This window comes from Coccinella septempunctata, chromosome 4 (assembly GCF_907165205.1).
Source record: "Coccinella septempunctata chromosome 4, icCocSept1.1, whole genome shotgun sequence".
NCBI classification, from domain to species: domain Eukaryota; kingdom Metazoa; phylum Arthropoda; class Insecta; order Coleoptera; family Coccinellidae; genus Coccinella; species Coccinella septempunctata.
The window spans coordinates 6,960,147-6,978,705 of NC_058192.1; the positions used below are offsets into that span (position 1 = coordinate 6,960,147).

At 37.7% G+C, this 18,559-nt stretch overlaps 1 protein-coding gene across 2 annotated transcripts in view; it reads right to left on the minus strand.

Annotated features, from left to right (window-relative positions):
- Positions 1–18,559, minus strand: part of LOC123311390 (netrin receptor UNC5C) — a 191,263-nt gene that overhangs the window by 146,501 nt on the left and 26,203 nt on the right. For both annotated transcript variants that reach the window (XM_044895293.1, XM_044895292.1), the window contains one exon: positions 703–936. In XM_044895293.1, the coding sequence (XP_044751228.1) occupies positions 703–814 (112 nt within the window). In that variant the 5' untranslated portion in view covers positions 815–936. The remainder of the gene's footprint in view (positions 1–702; positions 937–18,559) is intronic.

Consider the following 18,559-nt stretch of genomic DNA (forward strand, 5'->3'; position numbering starts at 1 on the left):
CATCCTCGTCAAAAACGAGAAATTTTCAGGGCTTAAGTTGAGAAATGAGGATCTGATATTTAAAAATACCAAACTCAACAGCGTTGGGTTACTTATGTTCTAGCTTCTATTTTAATTCAAACTTTTAAATCTTTTTCAGACAAAGTGTCATTCGTTATGGTAGCTCAGTGTTTCTTTTAAAATTAAATTTCAAATCAACAAAATAATTCTTAACGATCCAGGTAATGTCTGGTATTGTTCGAGCCTTGAGTGTAAAAACGGGGGGATCACCTAGTGAGAGAATTGATTCTGGACCATTATTGAAGAAAATAATAGTAATAAGCTTAAATTTATAGCATGCCGGTTGATTACACCGGGGATAATAATTATACATCTAAGGTTGCCCCACAATTCCTTCTTGCTTATTTATGGCCGTGGTAATAGCTGTAATTAGAAGTTCTTTGGGAATTATCTAATTTACTCAGGCGAGATACGTATACTTATTCCTAGGAGGCTTCGAACTCAGCAAAGCTGCAAACTTCGAGAAGTGTATGTATAGGCCGTGCTCCAGATGTTGATTCAATTATTGAAGCCCAGGAATATTAGATATGCTGAATAAATATTATTAAAGCTTCCAGTCTGGCATCATTGGAAACATTTATTCTCCACTCTTTCAAAAGAGAATCATCTCGTTATCCTTATAGAAAAAAGAACGACGCTTACCTTGATTACCTTGTAAGGTTGCCTGCACCATTTCCCTGCACGCCAATGACAGGAGAGACAAGATCAGTGGAGCACACCACAAGGGGGGCACCAGAGGGTGAAAACCCGCCATGCTGGCAGCAAACCACACTAGGGGCTCCTGGTTTTAGCTTCGCATCACGACAGCTACACCGTCTGTCTGTCTGACTGTCTTTCACATGGCATTTGACACCTCTCTTATTAGATATATCCACCCTGTAAAGAAAACGGTGCTTTTAGATGGATATTGCTTCGAGGGGGGAGATAAGGGTGATGCTACGGGAGAATGTTGGGAATTGTAGGAAGTAAATGATTGATGAGGTGTTTTGGGTTGCTTTTCAAGATGAATATGGACTAAGTGAATGCAAATTAGAAGTAATTTAGAAGTGATATATGTATAAGGCAGAAATTTGATACTGGATAGTTTGCTCAAATCATCAAAGTTTCATACAATTACAATACAAAAAAGTATTGCTTCCCCCCACTAAGGGTTTCGAATTATATGTCAAATTCAAAATTGACGACCACTGCGATGTTTTAATCATTTATAAAGACCCATAGACTTATATTTGTATGCGTCAAGGTTCCACTTTCAAACGGTTGTGGAAGAAGTTTTTTATTCCCTATGCATTCCACCACAAAAACAAAGATAAAATCGATGGGAGACATCGTTCAGTTTCCATTCAGACGCGATAAAGGGAGTGAAAATTCTAGTCGACAAACCAGCGCAACAGTTTGAGCATTCAAATATAAATCGTTTATCCGCACACTGTATGACATCCCGTTTATCAAATAGTTTTTTTATCTACCCCTCCGAAGAATACTCTTGTCACATCTCTTCCTCGATTCGTAGATGGATGTAACTCTGAGCGAACTATGGGACGAATGTTGGAGTAGAAAACGATGTTCCAAAAACCATGATTGATGGGACAGCTGAACGGTCCAACCGATATTTATGAAGAAGCAGCTTTTACAATAACATCGTAGATTCATCATGGTATATAGAGGCTGACATGATGGCTCCACAAAGTGGTAAGTAGCTTGGAAGTGAATGAAAGTATGATAATATAATTAAAACCGTTTGTATGACATCGTAGATGACCGTGTGACAATTGTGGACTAACGGTAACATCGAACTCGTTCATCATGTTATGTCATACCTTCATAGCTCCTCTACACATTCATATTTTTATTAATATCGTAATTAACGAGATTTGAGAGCTAGTAGGGTTCCTCTGAGCAGTTGAACTAGGTGGGATCCAATGAATTCAATGCTTTTTCATTTATTTAACGGGTAGAGTCATTCGGGGTAACTGAGCGCAGTGGGTAAGTGTGCGCAGTGCGTATATCTCGACTATGCAATGTATGAAAGAGGGGTTCATTTGGGTGAAGCAAGGGCGCAGAATCGCCATATTAGTTTTTCATAGGAGTGCGCCGTGCCACGTTTCTTTAACTTTTTATTTGCAATCAATCAAATTCACTAGTTTTCTTGTTCATTTTTAGCATCTCTGCACATTCTTCCAGGTCCAAGTTCCGAGTCTCTCAGTGTTAAACAATATTTTATTCGATCATGAGCATATTAATCTAAATTTATAATAAAAAATTTTGGATTCTCTTAGCTGCTCAACTCTGTAAGAACGTCGATTCAAATTTTGGCTTACTGGGGAAAGTGTGCGCGGGTAAGTGTGCGCATAGATTCATTATATGGGCATTGGTTCAGTAAGGAATAAATTAAGACATTGTTGATTTTCCCGGTTAAGACTCGATCAATATTTTCATATTTGTTTAGAAAAATATGAAGAGCCACCACCAGGGGAATGTATCAAGTGTTGTGTTTACCAAGAATTGTGGCACGAACAATAATGCACTGCTTGTAAAAAGGCGCTTCTGTATTGACAATAAACAGCATTTCTCTAATATTGTAACATTTTGATGACATTATTCTGTAATTTGTTTTGATCGTGTGCTTCACTAAGCACTGCGTTCACTTACCCCGTGAGGGTGCGCACACTTACCCGCAATACGGGGCATGTGAACGCACTCCGACTTTCTCTATTAAATTCTTTTTTGCGGAAGGAAAACGTTTTTGTTTGTTTGCTTTTTGATGTTTTCTTATAGATTTAAAAATTCTCTATCTTATGAATATGTTTTAATTTTCCTAGCTTCAACATTTGGAACAGGGTATGGCTTGAAAGGCAAAAGTGCGCACAGTTGCCCCGAATGACTCTAATTTATTGGCAATTGACAATGACAGCTCAATAAAAGGTGGACAATCTTCTTATGCAAAGAGTTTTTATATTGTCAGTAAAACCAACAATAATTTATTGAATTCATTAGGGATATGAGACGAAAGTGAAGAGTATATCCCCTTTTACAATTGAAAAAAATCAATACACTACGTTGATCTTTCAAATATCAGAAGTTAATTCGACGAAAATATTTCCAAAATAATGATCAATTATGAGAAATTTTTACTTTACGCTGTTTTCTCCATGACTTTTCCATTGAAACGTTCAAGCTGAACAATTCCAACAAATTTTCAATCAATTTCCCCTGCTCTTCCTCTAATCATTCTTCTTTCCTTCTTCATTAACAAGTTCTGGACTCTCTCAAGGATGACATTCTGCCAGTTGGTTTCTCGCGAAACTTTTCCCTTTATTAGTTGATGTTTCCGAATTACATGTTTTTGTCGGCGTCATAACTCGACGAAATATCATCTTTCCCCCAGCGTCTCACTTTTTCAGCAATTCCGTATAATTTCCCCCATTCCGAACGCCTGTCAGAACTCTGGAACAACTCTTCCGAACTGCAAACTCTTAATTTCTCGGGATGGATATTTTAAGAACTGTGAGAAAGTCTTCAAAGACGTACGAAACATTTACGCTAAGTTAGAGACCGAGAACACCGATATATTTCAGTTAGTTGATATTCGTGAACAAGACAAGACAGTCGTCGTTGCTTATTTACACTTCTATCGCAGGAATAAAATGTTGTCTAACTGTAAAGTCTGAAATAGATTATCTGAGCTAGACACGGTCGAGGAGCTTTTCATTTGAAATTCCGGTTTTTATCGGGGAAGTTGTATTTTCAATTCAGCATTATCGACTGCCTTCTGAATTGTCTCTTCGTCAATTTCTCATTGTTATTCATTTCACAAGATCGCAAGTTGTAAGGGACGTTCAATATTCACCCGTACATTTTATACGAGGATATATTGAAAAATTCTTAGCCTTCTATAGAACCAAACAAAATTTCAATTTCAAAATATTTTAGTACTCAACATATTCTCCTCTTAATCGGATACATTTATTGCAGCGAACTCTAGATCTTTCAAAAACAATGTTTCTTCTTGCATTGCAAACCAGACCGCCACAGTTTTTATTACCTCCTCATTGGAAGAATATTTACGAACCTTTGAACATTTTTTCAGATGAGGAAAGAGAAAACAGTCGGATGGAGCCAAATCTGGTGAATGAGGGGGGTGTTCTAGTAATTCAAACCCTAAATCACGAATCTTTTGCTGGCAACATGAGATTTGTGTGCAGGGGCGTTGTCCTGCAAAAACAAAACACCATTGGATAGCTTTCCGCGTCTTTTCTCTTCAATTTTTCCCGTACAGTGATCAGTAATGTCGAATAGTAATCGCCGGTTATTGTTCTACCCTTATTCAAAAAATCAATCATGATTACTCCATGGCAATCCCAAAAAACTGAAGCAAGAATTTTTCCAGCAGATTTTTGGACACGAAACTTCTGATGAGGTCTTGGAGAATCAGAGTGTCGCCATTCCATTGATTGTTGCTTTGTTTCTAGATCGTAGAAATGTACCCAAGTCTCATCCATAGTAACAATTCGGTTTAAGAAGTCTACATCGTTTTCAAATCGAGCACAGATCGAACGCGATGCTTCTACCCTTGCACGCATTTGGTCAACATTCAAACATTTGGGGATCCATTTTGCAGCAAACTGAAGTGAACTATATGATGAACGCGTTCGTATGAAATATTCAGTGCTTCAGATATCCGTTTTAGCCCAATTCGATGCTCTGATAAAATTATGTCATGAACTGCATCGATATTTTCGGGGACTGACACAGAAACTGGCCTTTCCGATCTGTCATCATCTTCAATTTACCTCTTTTGAATCTTGCAGTCCAATTTTTCACGGTCGCATACGAAGGACATTGATCACCAAGGGTGTTAAGCATATCTTCGTAAATCTGCTTACCTCTTAACCCTTTTAAATACAGGTACATGATGATGGCTCGATACTCCAATTTTTCGATTTTCACGATTTTCACAATTTCGATGGACATCTTCTCTCTTTTGATTTGTTGCGTAACTCTGGTTTACTTTTTTGACCTCAAACTTCACACTGACACTTCTAATGAGTTATCGTTCGTTGCCATGGTAACGCAATATTTTATTATGCATGGAATTGGTCTAGGCTAACCAGATATCAATACATCCTCGTAGTACAAGTATATATATGTTGGAACAATGATGTAAACTAAGAACAAAATTCAAAAAACTCCTTGCAACAATCAATACCTAAAAAGTGTGATCTTCTTTCTATCGCACGATATTTTCATTAATTCTTGTAATTCTCGAGCACGTAGATCGAAGCGGTATAGAAATAGAGGACCTCAATCTCTTTCCTTTATTGATTCTTAGCAGCGGGCAGGGAATTACGAAAGATGAACTGCTTACAACATAGGCGACTGGAAGTATGGAAGAGGGTACCTATAGAAGAAATGGCTCGATAAATTAATAAAATACCGAGATAAATCAAATCAATAATGGCTTCATAAATTTCCCCGCTGAGACCGCAACATCGAGAGCTGAAAGACATTAGAGATGACCGGCGTTGTTCAGAGACAACAGAGAAACCTGTAGTAGGCCGCTTTCTTTGTTGAAACACGATGCAGCGTTTTCTCTGCGAAATTTTTTTATACCAACATGTTTTTCAATGTCATGAAACTAAATTTGAAAAAAAAATGAAACTTCATTTCATTAAATCATCAGATTTAGAATTAAAAAAAAAAATATATTAGAATGAAATGAAAATAATGCAGGAGTACTTCCTATACGGGAATAAAAGCAAACAAAACCAGTCTATAATGATTTTTGAACAAACAAAACTCTCACAGACAATAATTATTGTCTATGCAGAATACTATACCTATTTCAAAAGATTCTGGTTTTTGAAAAAAAGTTCGTAAGATTGTGCTAAGGGAGAAGGCAGAATGCTTCCGCAGGCATGAGAAGTGATTAAATCTTTCCTTATAAGAATGTCATCAACTTATTTTCAAAGCAACACTCCCTATGCCGTACTTCAACAGCTAATAAACGTGTTGAAACAATGTATTGTAACCAACTCAAACCCCAAACTGAATGAAGACCATATGGTTTCGAACTCCCATCTGCTTCCAATTAAATGGAACGGAATAAACTAAGAAATTCTGGCAATTACTTGCGTAGCTTTGAGCTTTTCTCTGACAAAGGAACATGACATAATATAGTTGGTGTGTTAGTTTAGACGTAATTTACGCACAAGTGTGGTATTATGTTATTCCCTGAGCTAACATAATTAAAATACTTAATGAGCATGAAATTCAGCCTGAGCGTTAAATGCTACATAAAAACGGGGCAATCTGACACATACACACAAAGATTCTGGCCCAACAATGTTTCTTTCTGGCAGTTAAAGTGACTGAACCTTCACTCATCATTACTTCTTCATTTTACTGTGGTCTGGTATTGTTCTCTGGAGCTGAGATAATTTATTGATGGCATTAATTAAGTGCTCTAATACTTGATTTCGCTCAGGTCATTCTCATTTGAAATTGAGATGAGGAATGAAGGAATGTCAATAGTGGCATCCACACAAGTCTTCCCCTTCGTCTTTCGCCAGAACTTTCGAAGAGTTTCCTTATCTTCGAGACTGGATTGACTCACGTACAAGAGATCGAGTTTCATATGAATCCCGAGATACTGGCAATTAATTTTTATGTCAAACATCATTAATATAGAGCCCTTATCTCGTTCGTAAAACGCTTGAACTGTATTCGATAACCTTCTCGAGTGACATAGACATGTGAAAAACAAAATGAGGGTTCAATTGCAACGAAGTTTGGGTCCATCGAGATAAGGTTGAGATGGGCGTTTTGAAATTATATTAATTGGTCAATTTATGGATCGTATGGTAGGTTATGTCGAGTGGGATGATGTGACAGGATTTGAAAAGTTTCAAGAAATGATTCTAGGTACTTGTCACCAGCACTGCTACATAATAATTCATTTTTTCCTCATTTTTTCTGTATATTGGTTGTGGCTGCGTTGTTGCTACGACAACATATGGAAAAATGTGTATTTAATGGAACTTTATGAGGGTGGGATGTTTTCTGATAACAGTGCAAGCTCAAAATAATGTTTTTGTGAACATTTGCTTTGTTTGAGTGTGCTGAATTACAGTGTACACCTAGGTCGTCAACTCCTGGCGCATTCTATCAACAATTAATTTATGAAGATTAACGATATCAATGTATACATTACAGCGCGTAGGTACCATGGGATAGAAGATAGAGATGTAAATTAAAATTCCACACAATGCACAACTGATCGCATCATTTTATTTATGTGGAAACAATGTGTAATTTACAATTCTATTGAAGTATCGTATATGTAAATTGGTTATTAATGCATCCTTCTCGTTATATCGAAAATTCCCATAGAGAATAGTGTCATAACGGTTGAATATTTTAGCATTTGTTATTCATCAGATCGAAATGAGTTTTTAGGAAATTATGGGCAGATTTTACAATTTTGCACAACTGTGGGTGCGATTCAATGGACATGTTATTCTTGCTGTGGAATCTATGCAGATATTTGGTTGATACGAAATCAATTTATAGCCACACATTGTTTATGTTTCAAGATTTTATAAGAGCATAATATAAAGCAGTTGATATTCTTTCTTTATAATCATACCCACATTCATATTTTTTGTAGATAAAAATGGACGAAAACATCTGAACTGAATGCCAATATCTCAATCGCAGTATAAAATTAAATGAATAGGCCCAATTACTGATCAATCTGTCTATAGTCTTTGTTGCGGAGGATAAAAATCATTTACAATCTGTGAAATTCATTATTGGACATTGCAGCCCTGCGTTACTTTTCCAAAAATTATTGCTATGTGCCAGATCTCCCTTAGTCAATATAGCAATATTGGCTCCCCATTCGTTGAAGGCTAAGGTTATTTATCTGTGCAGAGGGCTGCTCATTCTGTTTCCGAAGGAGCTCTTCATGTCGCTTAATACATCCATGAGAACGCAGGAGAAAATAAAAGGAAGACCAAGAAAAGAGCGATGACAAGTTCCGAAAGTTCAATCTTAGAGGCGCGTTCGATTGTGAGGAAGGAAATTGTCCCACTGGGTGATAAATTAAGACTGCTGGCATTGTTTCGCATCCTGGGGAGTCTGACAAGGATATACGCCGGTCTTTCACTTACAAGACCCCGATTTCTGTTCCAAGTAGGATTCTTATATATCTGCCGAGGACTAAAGACGTGCCATCGATTCAATACCGACGACAATGGGGTTTTTTCGTAATTAACGGGAATTTGCTCGCCTATTCATCGAATCCTATCGTTCTTGTGGCATTATGGGCTTCTGCAGACCTCGTCCTTCGGATGTTGGTTATTAGAAACGGAAATCGATATTTCCTCCTACAGAAATTTCGAGACGAGGAACAAGTGTGCAAGAAAGTGCCCAAATAATAATAACTATAGATTAGAATAACGATATAAAGCCAAAAAATCAATTGGCTATTCATTTTGATGAGTCTTTCGAGGAATTCACCTTTTCTGAAACTGTTTCATCAAAGATTAGAAGAGCTGGAAGTGTTAACCTTATATTTTGAATTGAATAAAACATATTTCAACTAAAAATTTCAATAAGAACGAAGAACAAAATGAAATTGAAATGGGGAAGTAGGTGCTGAAATAAAAAAAAATAAAAGAAACGAATATCATGTCTAAAATAGTTCGAATCGCTGAATATCGTCAAAGAACTAACCACACCAATATACATGCAGTTATGTTACATTTCCTCCGGAGTGAAACAGGACATTCATCAAGATTTCAAAACGAAGCTTCTCGAAATGTGACTTTAATGTCGGAGAACCCCTAAGTGAATCTCTTAACAGAACACGCTTCTTCACAGGATGCAATAAATTGGAAATTCGAAAAAGTGTATTTCTTCCCATTTCTACCTGCTCACAACGTGCCTATCCTGAATGCATCCATTCGCCTGTTTATCTTGAGCAATAGTTTTCGGTTTTAGGAGGCAATTTCATAAAGGAAGAAGTCTAGTCAACATTAAAAAGCACTTAACACTACAAGACACCGAAATATTTTCATCTCAGTCAGACGTAAATAAATCTGAATGGCTGGTCGGCTCAGTTATTCTGTTCGAATCAACATATGTTCTTCAAAAGCTACCATAGTGATGGTCCATTACGTGGAAAAGGATTTGGGTTGAAAGAGTCCGCTTAGCATTGTTAGCGGTTCTACATGTGTGATAATTGCTCAAGAATGGTATTTGTATAATGAACAGGACGGCTTAGTTGACCCTTGATGGTGCCATTAGTGGTAGCTGAATGAGTCAACAAGTTTTTTGTCTCTCTATGTGGACTGAATTAGGATGCACCCTTTAGAAATCAGGTCAGTGGTCTGGAGCATCGAATGAAACAACATTTCTTTTTGGTCGAAGATTCAGGGTTGTGATAGCGTTCAGAACAAATGAGTCTTCTTATAGTTTTCAACTTTAACCCATAATAACCTAGTGTTACACATATGTAACGCAAATTTCACTGGCAAATCTATTTTATTTCTCAGTAACTGTAGCTATTAGCGTTACATATATGTAACACCATTTTTCTCAAACAAAAACTATACAATTTTCAAACAGAAATTGAGTTGTTTTTGTCTTGTACACTCTATAAAGAATATTTATTCAATTAGAATAGTGATCATAACTCAGGTTATTAAGGGTTAAACGAGGGAAGAATTTATATAAACTACCATTTCATTGCTTGTGTTTTAGATGTTGGAAAATAAAATCTTGAGGCAGAAAAATGCATGCTCAACCCTTACAGTTATTGGTGACAAATAATGCAGGTTTCTGATGTTCTTCCTGTCTCATAATTCGTTAAACCTACCCAACAAGTAGAGGCCATGAATTAACATGAAATGTATCTCAATCTACGAACGAGAATCCAAAAGTAATCTAGACGCACAACTTTTTGTTGGAATAACCCATTAACACTGCATTGTGCTACCGTTTCCGATATAAATTCTGCATAAAACGCAATCAACCAGACAGTCCACATTCGCAGCTTTCATACGATGTGAAAAAATCGCAAGAGCGAAGCTATCAGTCAACAACTTTACGATTATTCTTACAAGTTTAAACAATTAGCTTTACATGGTAGACGGTTTACAGTCCATTCGGGATTTTTATTATAATGAGATAATTATTGAAAACTCGTTTGCGTATCCTGGTTTCAAGCGTAGGTTCGCTATTAAAATAATAATCTAGTCTGATGGTAGGTTTCTTTTTATGAGTAGTGTAGACGTTAATGGTCTGCTTTCCTACCAGTGATCAGCCTATACGTGTGAAGGTGTTGAACAAAAATGGTCCTAAGATATTGTATTTTCAAGGGGGATATTTTCCGTTGGAAATATCAGAAGATAGAGCTTTCACCGAAACTTAGCTGCATTTGGAATTTTATGCTTATCGCCTTGAACTGCAGATGAATCCCACATTCTTGTGAATTCATTTCTTTGAAAATGATGAAACTTGACCAACTCAGCACCTTGGAGAAGCTTCCTACGATGAATTGGATATGTTAAAAGGCTCTTCTCTGTCTGCTAGCTCATTTGGATCAGTTATAATTCATATCAAGCTGGTAACTGACAATATTCCAGATCTCCTCTGACTCGATTTCAAGTTTGCTGCATCATGGCGACTTCCAATGTCCTCAATTTGATACAACCGACTTCTGGCTACGTGAATGAGACGTTTCGAAGTCTTGTTGAGAAGCACAAAGCGTGATTATCAATTGATTCGTTGCGACAAACAATCCGGTTCTCAAGTGGAGTACATGTGGGTGATGACACGTCTAGATAGAGCTGTAAGCCGAATTTAATGGGGTATTTCTCGGGCCGATCTCGATAAAAGTTGCGGACGTTATTTCGCCATTACATCTCTCTTCATTGCGACCCACAAAACTGGCGAACATTGGCGATTATCGTCCGCTGCGTGGTAGACAGATCTTGAGGGCAGGCTCGGATTATTCCAATTTGCGAGAGGTGGATTTACGGAGATCTCTGTAATGAGGGGCTTCTCGGCCCACTCGGGGAGTGCGAGATCACTTTTTGGGCTCATTTCTTTCGTGATAATTGTGATGTATATTGTATGGAAGGACAAGAAGATATTATACTCCATTTTTTCGACGAGAAATATCGCCAATTTCTTTCCAAGAATTCGATTCATCGACCTATTTGAGCAAAAACGGCTGAAGGTTCAAAAGAAAGCCTTCTATGGGCCCTGAATTATAGTGGGAGAAAACGCTGGTTATACTTGCTTGACGTTAGGAAGAAGCTTTTCACTGAGGTAATAAATTAACCTAAAATGATGGTCAAGTAATCGATAACAGCAAGATGGTTCTGCCAGCTTCAAGATGGTGAATTTTTTCCTTCCCATAGACATTCGTAGAAAAGTTCCATTGACCTAGGGCACCGGCTGGGATACGGGCATGGTCTCCTTGCGAGCAATCAAAGAGCGGCGCTCATATGCGTGGTTGGGATCTCCACCGTGGCCCGGCATTACAAATGGAGTCAGCACACGCCACGAGGAGATGTTATCGTCCCGCAAGCACACCCAACACCATTATTTGAACGCGTGTTACTGCCGGATGCCGAGGTATTACGTTAAACACCGCACACACTTTTAATTGGTTTATATATCACGGCCATATCGCGCTCTATGATGATGTAAAAACGGCCTAATTCGGCACTTCTACCGGAATCGCGTGTACATAATTCGTGAGGTGTTGAATCATTGTGTTTTAGCTGGTTAATATTCGTCCGTTACACCTCGGATGGGAAAGGGGTTGGATAGGAGGCGATCCCCATCCACGATTTATGGGAGAGGTCATGATTTCCCTATTCTTGGACATTGAGAGTCTTGAAATTTAGCTGGAATGAATATCACAGCATATTTTGGTATGGATATATAGGTTTTCGAACACGCTGAATGTATTGCGAGCAATTTCGAAAGCCTATCTCCCTTCGTTCAGATTTTCATTTTTCATAAATTGCGAGTTTCACTTGATAATTCGTCAAGACCGAACGGTTGTGCCGAGATGAATGAAATTCTCAGATTTATTACTAGAAAAGTTGCTCTTTCAGAATATGTTTAACGTTTAGATCCACGATCATTTTCCTGGAAGAAAAATCACCCTAAAGATGACCTTCGAAAAATTGCCAAAAAGTTGGGTTCAGTTAAAACTTCCTCAAGACCGAACGGTTGTGCCGAAATGGATGAAGTTCTCAAATTTATCACAAGGAGAGTTGCTCTTTCAGAATATGTATCTCGTTTAAATCTACGATGATTTTTCTGGAAGATAAGTTACTCTAAAGGCAACCTTCGAAAAATTCCCAAAAAATTGGGTTCAGTTGAAACTCCCTCAAGATCGAACAGTTGCGCCTGGGTGGATGAAATGTCGAGATTCATCACTAGAAAGGTTGCCCTTTCAGAATATGTATCACGTTTAGTTCTACAATGATTTTTCTGCTAGATACAACCTAACTCGAAAGTTGAAAAATGGAAAAATTAAAAATCTGATTTTCTGGTAAACAGTGTTTGATATCCGAGAGTTTGGTGAGCGAATATAGGTTTTCGAACACGCAAAACATATTGCGAGCAATTTCGAGAACCTATTACTCTTAGTGCATAGTTTCATTACCGAAATGGCATTTTTCAAAAATTGCAATATTCAATCTGCGATATCTCCTGTTATATTCGTCTGATCCAATTGGGATTTCCGGTTGTATAATCAGCGTTGCCTAGGCTTCCACCCTAGCACGAAAACTCGATTTCAAAAATCTCGATTTTTTTGGTAAAAAATGAGCAAGGGGTTTGACCCCCCTAAAATCACCTATTTGCTACTCTGTCTAAAAATCACGATGTTCTATTACTGTCCTAGGATTTGGAGTGCATAAAATTTGTTTTGAAGATTCTAGAAAACCAAACAATGATTCAATAGAGAATTGTAGGTACTCTAGAGAGCTCTTCGATGTCAACTCGAAAATGAAAAGTGGAAAAACAAAAAAAAAACTATTTTCTCCTAAAAAATGACAGATATTTGAAATTTTTGTATGAAAATATAGGTTCTCGAACACGCTGAATCCATTGCGAGCAATTTCGAAAGCCTATCTCCCTTCGTTTAGATTATCATATGGAAATATGGCATTTTTCGAAAATTGCAATTTTCAATCTGCGATATCTCCCGTTATATTCGACAGATCCAATTGGGATTTCCGGTTATATAATCAGCGTTGCCTAGGCTTTCACCCTAGCACAAAAACTCGATTTTGAAAATCTCGATTTTTCGGGTCAAAAATGAGCAAGGTCTACCTTGCTCCCCCTAAAATGACTTATTATTTGCTACTCTGTCTGAAAATCGGGATGTTCTATTACTGTCTTAGGATATAGAGAGCATAGAATTTGTTTTGAAGATTCTAGAAAACCAAATACTTGATGATTCGATAGAGAGTTGCACTCCAGAGAGCTCTTCGAGTCAACTCGAAAATGAAAAGTGGGAAAACAAAATAAAATCGTCAAGACCGAACGGCAGTATTTTCATATTTATTATTAGAAGAGTTCCTTTTTCAGAATATTTATCACATTTCCATCTACGGTAACTTTTATTGAGAGATGAAGGACTCCAAAGCTGACCTTCGAGAAATCCTGAAAACGATGGGTTCAGTTAAAAATTCGTCAAGACCGTTCTATTGGACTTAGAAAAGGAATACGTATCAATTGAAGGAATCAAAGCAACACCTCGAATAGAAGAAATCAGCAACCTTCGAATACACTTTTCCAGAAAGGACCTAATCAATCTCGAAATTCCCCAATTCATCACGTTTGGAAGAATGAGCGCTCTCTTCCAAACGATCTGACCTCGCGAAATATTGAATTCACGACTGATTGCGCCCAATAATTTTTCCACAGAGTTGCAAATTTGCCGGGCGAACTCGATTATGAAGGTCGGAAAGAGCACTCCCTCGCTAAATAAGCGTTTCTTTTATGTCTGCGTTCTTTTATTTCCACTCGAACAGGAACGAACGCGACCGCACATTTTTCTCCAGACCTGGATCCGGAAGGGAAAAGCTGCACTCCCACAGGAGGACTGTCGATCAACTACGGCTCCAATCTGAAAGCGATCCTTCACGTTAGGAAAACTTAGTTAACCGTACTGAGGCTTAATAGAGGTTCCCAGGCGATTTCACGGCAGATTCTGGCGTTATCAGCATGCTACATTCATTATGATCATTAGCGGCGGAATTAATCCATCATTTCGCTGAGCTCTAGCTTTCGTTTATGCTCAAATTGAGCGGGATGAATGCACCCATCGGCTACGTCAGCTATTTCGAGTTCCTTTCTTTTTACTACTCGAATTCACTGTTCCACCTTGATGGTGGCAGCTAACTTTCTACCACCACAAACAGATGGCCAACATGAAATAGTCCTGCCAGATATTTACGTCAGTCGATTATTAAAATAAGATTTTTGTGATGAAAATTCATATTAATATGATTTCAAGTTGCAAATTAATTTTAGCCTGTAGGTCTGCAGCGTATACAGGATGGTTACGAAAAATCGAGTAAAATAACGAAATTATATTCCCAGAGAATTCAACATTTTAAGACTATCAATACAATGTATGTCCTCCACGGGCATCAACAAGAGCTTGACATTTTCTTTGCATACTACACACAAGTGTACCCCCATAAACGGGGCAGAAGCTCTCTTAGATCATTCAAGGATTCTGGGGTAGGTTGATGATTATCTAATCTTCTTTGGAGCATATCCCATGCGTGTTCTATGCAATTCAAATCTGGTGAGTGCGGAGGTATTGGTAAATGTGGAATACCAAGCTCCTCGCGCGCATTCTCAACTATGGCTGCACGGTGCGGTCTACCGTTATCGTCTAGAAATTGAAAAGTTTCACCAATAGCAGCGTGAAAATTTGCTACAACGTTATCAATGGCATGCTCCCTATAGTGTAAGTGGACATATTCCCAGGACAAATGTGTAAATCTGTGCGCCCGTTGAAACATATCCCGGCCCATACCATAACACTACCCCCTCGGAATGGATGGACTTCTTGGACATAGCGACGATTACGGGGTATGCGTGGGATTGTCCATACCCTTATTCTTCGAGAATCTGAAAATCGTCCATATCTGGATTCATCAGTGAAAAGGACACTACGCCATTGATCGTTCCAATTGATATGTTGCCTTGCCCATTCCAGTCTTTGACGCTTATGGTCACGTGGTAATGGAACTCCTCTTAATGGACTTCTATAATCTAGATTCACCTCCCTCAAACGTTTCTCTGATGGTTTCGATGGAAACTTGGACCCCATCTGCATTTTGAAGATAATTCTGTAGCATTCTACACGTAGATGTAGGGTTTCTTCTCGCCCAAACGGTGATGAAACGATCCTGAGCAGGTGTCTCCCTGAACCTATTCCAATGTCGAGATATCACACTTTGGCTGACTTGGAGCCTTTCCGCTACAACAACCTGAGTTAGGCCACCTTGTAGCACTCCGATAGCCCTATTAGCCTCAGCGTTTGTCTGTGTGTTACGTCTTGGCATTTTCAGAAAACTCGTTTCAAATCGAAGCCGTTGATAAACTGACTTCATTTCAAAATAAGAACATTCATGAAGCATATGCAAAGAACCAAACTTCAGAAAAAAGGCGATCAGATTGACGAAATGTCTCATATTGGATCGATTCAAGTTGTTATTGAGTTTTAAATAATTTTACAGCGATTTTCTCGAAGATTACATACTTTTAAAAACGATTGAATACGATATCCCTTACTCTTGTTGAGCAGTTTATTTGGAGGGACACTTTTTTTCGATTGCAAATCTGTGGGTGTACAAACATTCCCCCAATTCCATATAATCATACAATATTAGTTTTCCCATATCCCTCAGTTAGCTAATAACTCATTTTATGAAGTGTACTATCCTGTTAGATTGATCCTTATCTGAGCTGAATCTCCACTGAGCATCTCCGGACGAGACTGCAGAACCAAATCCTAGTGCCATACTTGTCACTGAATCCCCAGCCAGCAAGCCGAGATGATCTTTCACGAGGTGTAGAATTCCCAATGCTACTGCCGACATCGAACGCGGTGATTCGACATGACAAAAACTAAATAATTAACTAACGTATTGTATGGCATTCCAGAGCCTGGAGAAATCCGAATGGGCATCATTAAAGCTCAACTCCACATGCTTAACTCGCGATAAATTAATCTGCTGAACGTGCATGACACGTCTCAGGAAACTAACCCGAGGAAGACACTTACCAGATAATTGAAGGAAATTATGAAAATTTATGTCGTATACATTCAAATTGGATGGCCGCATTTGAATATCTTGAACAGGTCTATTTATAAGCGGAATGATGGAAAGAATTGCATCGGCGATATAACCGTCAGAATTGATATACAATCAGATCTGAAAATTTAAGAAAAAGTGAAACATACTTATAGCAGAAGACAATTCAGATTCGGGAAAATAGAATTGTGGGAAATTTGAGGGATATCGTTGAAATAGTGCACCAATTCAGAGTTATTAATACGAACGTTCCATCAAATCCATAAATAATATGTTAGTTGTTGAATGAATTATATTGCTGCATATTTGCTCATTTACTGGGTTCTATGTAATTCAATTTCAGAAGTAGGATTATTATGGGAGTTTTCGAGACAGATGAAGCTGGTCTTTTTAATCAGTGCAGTTAATCTAAGCTCCATTATCCAATGGGATATTCTGTCGACTGGATAATATTTATCGAGAAAAGTACTGTCTGCAGCAAGTCAAATCCCAGCTTTTGTTCTTGTAATAATACGTGGAAGTACATAAGGAACGTTATTTAGCATCCATTGCTGTCATGAATAGGCTGTAAATTCGCTTAATATTATTATATTATCGTTGGCGGCGAAGAGCTATGGTACCATTATTCTTCAGGTATAATGGGAAGATAAATAAAAATTGTAAAGGGACTTGAAGTGAAAGATGAAATACTGCGATATTTCATTGCGGCATCTGTCGTTTTCGGATAATTGTAAGTGAATTGATGAGGTGACGTAAGAAGAGATATGAACATTGCTTTCAGATCGTCAAGATGAAAAAATTTCTCATTGAAACATGATCTCGATTAATTTTGACGGTTCTCGTGTTGAATATAAAGTTTTAAAGGATTGAGGCATAATTCCGAGCTAATTCATTATAATTAAGGCACTGTCACATTGGAAATTGACTGTTTTCCATAAGGAAGTATAAATGGATCGATCATAATAGCTCGTATATTTAGAATTCCTCAGTTTTAATGATTGATAGTACTCTTGGGACCATAGGACATTGGACTAATAAAAATAATGGTGAATAATGAGACTCTCTATGGAATTCTTCTAAATTGGGAACAAATTCGTGTTCAACTGGAAAAATGATTGTGGTTTTCGAGCCACCTTACAATTCTTTGATATTGTATTATGTATTACATATTTTCCCTGGGATAGTTTTCATCTATCGAGCCACCTTACAATTCTTTGATATTGTATTATGTATTACATATTTTCCCTGGGATAGTTTTCATCTATCGAGTTTAAACTCCATTGGGTAAAATTCAGGAATTGTGGGGAATTCATTTTGAAATCCTCAATGACAGAGCTTGAGATCTGGAGCAAATTATGCCATGAAAAAGTCATTAGTTTCTTAAGGACCTCTATTACCTTGTTCCATGCTCAAATCCGAGCAGAACGTATAATTTCAGGTATAATCTTTTCGAAAGGGATACGTTATTACTAGCGACTAAAGTGGAAGTTATAATAACTGTTTTTGACATCATCACCAAAATTACTGCACGAAGAAATTGGTGGATTTTGCAGGGAAAGAAAATTTTATTTTTTCTAAAAAGAGGACGAGATGTCTTTTATATTCCAAGCGAATTTCTTGGAATGAGATGATTATAAGGAGTATAGAACTTCATCTACGTGGGTTGCTAATTATTTATTGAGAAATACATGGCAGCACTGTTATTCAGAAGTGAAATAGAGTGAATATAGGGACCTAATATTTGCGAAGGTTGGAATTTGTTTATCTTCACCACATTCCTAGATTTCCTAGTTCCCATCTTCCCATAAGTTTACTGTGCATGATATTGAGAGGAATATAATTTTTTCTATTGCTCTCATATGAGAATTCCAGAAGAATAGAGGAAATTGATGAAAAGAGCTCAGCCTACTGGGAAAATACCCAATAACTGAATGGAGTTTTCGGAAGATTATGTTTCTATCAATGAGATTGACATAAGGCAATGATACCCATTGTGCATTTCTCATCTATACAAAGTGGCGCGTAACTAGATAGACGTTGCAACGTCCAGCACATAATCATCGAGAATAATGGCATATCAAATCCAATCACCGACTGTCTCATGTGATGGCCCGCATCGAATCTGTCTC